General features: G+C 55.9%; 1 protein-coding gene across 4 annotated transcripts; it reads left to right on the top strand.

Annotated features, from left to right (window-relative positions):
• Position 1: 1 nt before the first annotated feature.
• RGL2 (ral guanine nucleotide dissociation stimulator like 2) lies at positions 2-7,297 on the top strand. Of its 4 annotated transcripts, none has more exons than XM_008994242.4 (18): positions 2-112; positions 342-541; positions 1,821-1,904; positions 2,149-2,327; positions 2,461-2,511; positions 2,601-2,898; positions 3,167-3,418; positions 3,504-3,607; positions 3,715-3,799; positions 3,879-3,947; positions 4,162-4,236; positions 4,903-4,935; positions 5,054-5,175; positions 5,270-5,365; positions 5,446-5,557; positions 5,667-5,957; positions 6,415-6,529; positions 6,642-7,297. In XM_008994242.4, the coding sequence occupies exons 2-18, from the start codon at positions 383-385 to the stop codon at positions 6,851-6,853; spliced, it is 2,337 nt and encodes a 778-aa protein (XP_008992490.2). In that variant the 5' UTR covers positions 2-112; positions 342-382; the 3' UTR covers positions 6,854-7,297. The 4 variants fall into 4 exon arrangements, with proteins under 4 accessions (XP_008992490.2, XP_078225004.1, XP_002746476.3 ...); XM_078368878.1 differs by having other exon boundaries at positions 342-1,722; XM_002746430.6 differs by lacking the exon at positions 342-541.
• Positions 7,298-7,415: the final 118 nt, after the last annotated feature.

Raw genomic sequence — 7,415 nt, 5'->3', positions numbered from 1 at the left:
CGGGAGGGGTTCAAGGGGGTACGGAAAAGCCGGGGAGGGGACTCGGTCCGGGTCCGGAGACCGACGGCAACAGCGGCCCAGGACCCACGCTGCCCCCACCCCTCCCGAGCAGGTCAGAGCCTGAGCACCCTGTGACCCTGCGCGTCCCCATACTCGTGACCCCGTCCTCTCCCAACTGCACCCAAAGGCCACCCCCATTCCACCCCATTGTTGCCCCCTTCCCCCAGCTTTCCTGCAGAACTCCCAGTCTTCTTGACACCCACCCTCGTCCCTTCCCTGCCCGGCTCCCCCGCGCCCGCCTGACTCTCCACCCCACCCCACCCCACCCCATCTCTCCCCAGGCGCCCCCATGGCCCGACCCCGCTGATTCCTTCACTCGGCCATGCTCCCGCGGCCTCTGCGGCTGCTTTTGGACACGAGCCCCCCCGGGGGAGTCGTACTGAGCAGCTTCCGAAGCCGGGACCCCGAAGAGGGTGGGGGCCCAGGTGGCCGGGTCTTGGGCGGGGGGCAGGAGGAAGAGGAGGAGGAAGAAGAAGAAGAGGTGAGACGCAGGTGGTGGGAGGTAGGGGGCGTATGTATTTCTGAAGTCTCCACCTTTTTCTTGTCTCTGGGTCCCTACATCTCCTCCTCCTAGCCTCAGTTATTCTCGCGCCTCCCTGGGTGTCGGTCCGTTTCCCTGCTGCGGGGAGTCCTGGCGTCTCTGTGGTTCTCTGTCAGTGTGACTCAGGACCTGCCCTCAGGAACCTGTCCTGTTTCTGCCTGAAACTTCTGGCTGGCTGTTCCTTCGGGTCTCTGGCCCTTTCTGCCTCTGCCTGAGTGTGCCTGCCTCTCTGAGCAGTTGTGTCTTGGTCCCTGTCTCCCTCCTTGTTTTTGTTTGGCGGGGAGGGGTTTGTTTCCACAGTAACAAGCTCCTCTGACTCTGGGATTGGGGAGGGAACCCTCAGATTTCATGACCCCTCCTTCCCTCCCTCCCCCATTTACCCCCTCCCCCCCCACCCCCGCTCCCGCGCCGGGAAGTCGCCAGTTCTAGAACAGAATGGTCACCTGTTTTCATTAGGGATTAATGGTGGTGGCCAGGAGCAGGATTTAGGGCCTCAGGAGGGGCCACAATTTGGATTTGGGGCCCCGAGGCCCTAAACTCCTAAGTCCAGATACTAGGTGAGGGCAGGGTGACTGGCAGGGCTGGTTTTTCGGGATCGGTCGGGGGAGGGGCTGGAGCCACGTGATTCTCTGAGTCTACCCCCCCCCCCATCATTCCACTTCCCCTTTTCCTTCCTGTACTAGGATTGGAGCTGCTGCCTTCGAGGGTCCCTTAGGGCTGAGATAGTGGAGGCGCTACCTGAGGGACCAGGGTGAAAGGGGGCCTGAGAAGGACTAATTCTCTGGGCTGGTCTAGTCCTTGGTGGGGAGGGGCGGGGCATGTGGCAGTACCTGGACTGAGGTTTCAGCTACTCCAGGTCGCTGCCTCTGGCTTCCCTCTCCTGCCCTTTGTACTCTGCTTCTCTGTCGTTTGTGGGTTCAGCTCTGGGGGGAAGGGGCTTTGGGGGTCTCCAGGATCAGGATTCCTGTACTCCATCCACCCCTCCACTGCAGCCCCTTCGACTCCACCAAGCCCTGAGGCGGCTGGGGTGGGGCTGTCTGGGCCCCAGTGGGGGAGACCTGGGGTCACCAGCCCCCCCTACCCTTCCTCGCACTCGCTGGTACTATCCCCTGCCACCACAGGTGAGGGGTACAGAGGGAGGAGCAGGGCCTGTGGTGAGGGCTGAGGGCAGTGGGGGGTGGTGTGGAACTGTCTGACTTCCCCTTCCTTGCTCCTCCAGGCCCCTGTGTCAGTCTGGGATGAAGAGGAGGATGGTGCAGTGTTTACCGTCACAAGCCGCCAATATCGGCCTCTTGATCCCTTGGTGAGATCATGACTTTAGCTTCTCATCTCTGACCCTTCGTTCCCACTTTCCCTTCTTCTGGCTGACTTTCTGGCCAGAGTGCTAGGTTGGAGTTCTGGACTCTGCTGTGTGACATAGGTCAAGATTTTTGCCCTCTCTGAATATCAGCAAAATAAGTCTAGAACATCTTCTAGGTCTGGAATTGTCCTCAGAAATCTAGGGGAGTGGGAGAAAGGGTTGGTGATCATCTCTCTGTGTCTTCCAGGTCCCTATGCCTCCACCGCGTTCTTCCCGACGGCTCCGAGCTGGCACTCTGGAGGCCCTGGTCAGACACCTACTGGATAGCCGGACATCAGGGACTGACGTGACCTTCATGTCAGCCTTCCTGGCCACCCACCGGGCCTTCACCTCCACGCCTGCCCTGCTAGGGCTTATGGCTGACAGGTCAGAGTCATAAGGGACCCAGGGTCGTGGAGTGTCTGTCTGGATTTCCTAAAGCTCCAACATCCCACCAAAATAGTCAAGGCCACTGGGGATTTGGGAAAAATAGACAGATAAATTCTCTTCTCCCCCTCAGGCTGGAAGCCCTTGAATCTCATCCTGCCAATGAACTAGAGAGGACAACAGAGTGAGTGACCTCTGTTTCTTAACTTCACAGTCCCCTCTCTCCAGGCTGCAGCTTTACCTCTCACCTTTGGCTGATTCCCCTTCTCCCAGGGTAGCCATCTCTGTATTGTCAACTTGGCTGGCCTCTCACCCTGAGGATTTTGGCTCTGAGGCCAAGGGTCAGCTTGACCGGCTTGAGAGCTTCTTACTTCAGACAGGGTATGCAGCAGGGAAGGGTGTTGGGGGGGGCAGCGCTGACCTCATCCGCAACCTCCGGTCCCGGGTGGACCCCCAGGCCCCCGACCTTCCTAAGTCCCTGGCCCTCCCCGGCGATCCCCCTGCTGACCCCACGGATGTCCTGGTGTTCCTCGCTGACCACTTGGCCGAACAGCTGACCCTGCTAGATGCGGTGAGACCCTGACCTCTGAACCCTGTAACCCCTGACCCCCTACTAACCTCTCCTTGACTCCAGATCCTTTCCTTGCTTCCACCCCTTCCTGATCCAGCTCCTAACCTCTTTCACCTTCCATTTCGACTTTTCCCTTTTCCCTTTGGTTGTTACCCTTCAAACCCTATGCCCCTCCAGTTCCTTGGCCACCTGAGATTCTCAGATCCCTGATATTGGAAGGCTGACCTCACTTGACTATGAATTTTAACCTCTGACTTCTATCCTGCAGGAGCTGTTTCTCAATTTGATCCCCTCTCAGTGCCTGGGAGGCCTGTGGGGTCATAGAGACCGGCCAGGACATTCTCACCTCTGCCCATCTGTCCGAGCTACTATCACACAGTTCAACAAGGTGGCAGGGGCAGTGGTTAGTTCTGTCTTGGGGGCCACCTCCACCGGAGAGGGTCCTGGGGAGGTGACCATACGGCCACTCCGTCCCCCACAGAGAGCCCGGCTCCTGGAGAAGTGGATCCGTGTGGCAGAGGTGAGAGACAGGATTGCCCCATGGTTGGCCGAGGTGGCATGGAGAGGGCTCCCATAGCCTTAGCTCTCCTCTTTGACCCCCACAGGAGTGCCGGCTGCTCCGAAACTTCTCTTCAGTATATGCTGTGGTGTCGGCCCTGCAGTCCAGCCCCATCCACAGGCTTCGGGCAGCCTGGGGGGAAGCAACCAGGTGGGGACACCAAGGCACTGGACTGGGGTGGCGGTTCCTCAGAGGGCAGGGAAGAGGGGGTGACGGAGCCAGGTCTGTCCTTAGGGCCATTCTTCTCCCTTCCCCAGGGACAGCCTCCGAGTCTTTTCCAGCCTCTGTCAGATTTTCTCTGAGAAGGATAATTATTCCCAAAGCCGGGAGCTGCTCGCGCAGGTGAGAGCCTAGTTTCTGGCATTCCCACCTCTCCCTGCTCCTTACTGCTCCCCATGTCTCTTTATTTTGTCACTACCAGGAGGTGAAGCTGCAGTCTCCTCTAGAGTCACACTCCAAGAAGGCCCCGAGGTCTGGCTCTCGGGGTGGGGTGAGTGACTAGTGGGCTGGTGGGCTTGGGGGTGGTGATTGTGAAGGAGTGAAGAGTGTGTTTGGGGGGAGCAGCCTGAAGGATGGGAAAGGGAGACACAGAGGGATGAGGAGAACGAAATCTGTTTTCTGTGGCAGTGGAGAGGGCAAGTGCGGAGGGATGGAGGGCCCTCACATCAATGACAGGCATGTCTGATCCTGACTTCCTACCTCAGGGTGTGGTCCCATACCTTGGCACCTTCCTGAAGGACCTTGTGATGCTGGATGCAGCCTCCAAGGATGAGCTGGAGGTCAGTGGTGTGTGTGTGTCACTGCAAAGTGCCATTGGTTTACCAGACAGCTGTGTGTGTGTGTGTGTGTGTCACTGTGAAGATGTAATAAGTGGGCTGCAGGGTCACACAGATCCCCCCCCCCCAGCAAGGGACTATAAATAGCTGAGTGTGGGACTCTGGAGTCAAAGCCAGATCTGTTACTGTGCCAAGTTGCCTCAGTGATCTGTAAATGGGAAACTAGAAATAGCATCTACATCAATCTGTTATTATGGGGGTTAAATGAATTTGTATTTGTCAGATGCTCAGAACATGCCTGAAACGTAAGCACGTCTAGGTTTTGCGACAGGCTCCTGCTCTATTGCTACAGTTTGTCAAGTAAACAAATACGGAGACCTTGAGCAAGTTCCTCATCCTCTCTGGATAAGGAATCCTATCCAGTGGGATCCTATCCAGTCTTCTCATCTGCAAAGCAGACTTGTTGTCTACCTGAGATATTCAATTTAAAGGGTCAAATTGAGTGCTTAGGGCATGATAGATTGAGGGGAAGGGAAGGGAAGGAAGCGTCAGAGAGGCTGGAGGGAAGTGGTTGAGTTGAATGTGGCTGTGTGTTTAAGAGAGGGGATATATTCTCTCTGGTCTGGAAGGTAGGGTTAGAATTTCAGCCCACCCCCATTTTCCTTGCAGAATGGATACATCAATTTTGACAAGCGGAGGAAGGTGAGTGGAGTGCCTGGGCTGGATGCTGGACTTCCTTATCCCTGTCCCAAGAAGGGGAGGGCGGAAAAGTCAGGGGTCCCTGAGTTTTGGCTCCTGCAGTTTGAGGGCTCCTTCCCAGGAGTTTGCAGTCCTTTCTGAGTTGCGACGGCTCCAGAATGAATGTCGTGGCTATAACCTCCAACCTGACCATGATATCCAACGGTGGCTACAGGGGCTCCGGCCACTTACAGAGGCTCAGAGGTGACTGGTGGCTGAGGTTGGGACTCCAGGTTTCTGGACATGTGTGGGGGATTGGTATCATGTCCTGAGCTCTGCCTGTTGCCCCCCAACCCAGCCATCGTGTGTCCTGTGAGGTGGAGCCACCTGGTTCCAGTGACCCTCCTGCCCCACGGGTGCTTCGGCCAACACTGGTCATCTCGCAGTGGACAGAGTGAGAGATTCACTGGCTGGGGGGTGGTTTCTTGGGACATCCACTCTTCTTCTGATCCTCCCAATCTCGTGCCACTGCAGGGTTCTGGGCTCTGTTGGAGTCCCTACCCCGCTTGTGTCCTGTGACCGGCACAGTATAGGGGGAGACGAGGTGCCTGCAACTCCTGCTCCCCTACTGACTCGGCTGGCCCAGGTGAGCTCTGCTCCCAACCTATGACGTTGACGCTGACCCTCACTCCGTAAATGTTTTTTCTTTAACCTCCCTGCCTTCATGCCAGTCCCCTCATGTTGTTTGTTCCTAGCACATGAAGTGGCCATCTGTCTCGTCACTAGACTCTGCCCTGGAAAGCAGTCCATCCCTGCACAGTTCGGCTGACCCCAGCCACCTCTCCCCACCAGCTTCCTCCCCTAGGCCTTCTCGAGGTCACCGCCGCTCAGCCTCCTGTGGCTCCCCGCTGAGTGGGGGTGCAGAAGGGGCCTCGGGGGGGACTGGATATGGGGGAGGGGGATCTGGGCCAGGGGCCTCTGACTGCCGAATCATCCGAGTCCAGATGGAGCTGGGGGAAGATGGCAGTGTCTATAAGAGCATTTTGGTGAGGGAGCCTTGGGATGGAGTTGGGGGAAGGATGGTGTCTTGTTGGACTATAAACGTTGTTGGAGTTTTGGGCAGCCAAATGGAATTGAATGTAGTTTTAATTTTGACCTTTGGTTTTGGCAGTTATATTTTTTATCTTCTAAACTCCAGTCTTCAATATAAGCTGAAATTTGTTTTATTTTGATGGCTATTTTGCATTAGTTGCTGCACCTTAAACTTTTGGTGGTCATATTAAGATGTCAGAATCAACAGCAGTTTCCCCAACAGGGAAGCAGCTGTTTCACTGGGTACCATGTGGGCTGGCTTATAGGGTATAGGAAGCCACCATACTGAGTTTCCCTGTTCATTTTAAAGCCTTGGACACAATAACCTTTTGTGGTTGGGTCCAGTGGCTAAGGGTAGAGGATGGGAAATCATGGCTGATTGATTGCTCTTTTGGTCTCCTGTCCTGCCAGGTGACAAGCCAGGACAAGGCTCCAAGTGTCGTCAGTCGTGTCCTTAAGAAAAACAATCGTGACTCCGCAGTGGCTTCAGAGTATGAGCTAGTACAGCTGCTACCAGGGGAGCGAGGTCAGAGGCCATGAGGGAAAGGCCCTCAGGAGAATGGACTGCTTCCACATCTGGGCAGCTGTGGGGGGGAACGACTGTGTTTGTGCTTGATATCTACCCTCTGAACCTACAGAGCTGACTATCCCAGCCTCGGCTAACGTATTCTACGCCATGGATGGAGCTTCACACGATTTTCTCCTGCGGCAGCGGCGAAGGTCCTCTACTGCTACACCTGGCATCGCCACTGGCCCATCTGCCTCAGGGACTCCTCCAAGTGAGGGAGGAGGGGGCTCCTTTCCCAGGATCAAGGCCACAGGGAGGAAGATTGCACGGGCACTGTTCTGAGGAGGAAGCCTCATTGGCTTACAGAAGTCATGGTGTTCATACCAGATGTGGGTAGCCATCCTGAATGGTAGCTGTTATTTCACAATGAGACAGAAATTCAGAAAGGGGGCCAGCCACCCTGGGGCAGTGAAGTGCCACTGGTTTACCAGACAGCTGCGAAATCCAGCCCTGTGGGAACTGGTAATCTAACCAACTTGGATACCTGTGTATAGCTTCCCACCTTCCACCAGTGCAGCACACAGGTAGTGTTGGAAAACAGCATCAGTTTCTGATTCTTGGCCATATCCTAACATGTGAAGGGCCAAGCAAAGGCCTCAAGGCTCTGAGCCCCAGGGCAGACGGGGATGGCAAAAAGTAGGTCCTTGCAGGAGTTCCTTTTCCCACTCGGGTTTCTATCACTGTGACAACACTAAGATAATAAACCAAAACACTACCTGAATTCTACTCCCCTGTACTTGCAGTGTGTTTGAACTGGCTGCTATGAGTGGGGTGGGAACTGGCTGAAGGTAGTTGCCATTGAGCAGGAAGGGGCACAGTGTTTTCTATCCCCATGAACGGAGCA

This window comes from Callithrix jacchus, chromosome 4 (genome assembly GCF_049354715.1).
Source record: "Callithrix jacchus isolate 240 chromosome 4, calJac240_pri, whole genome shotgun sequence".
NCBI classification, from domain to species: domain Eukaryota; kingdom Metazoa; phylum Chordata; class Mammalia; order Primates; family Cebidae; genus Callithrix; species Callithrix jacchus.
This window is presented reverse-complemented; position numbering and strand designations above follow the sequence as displayed.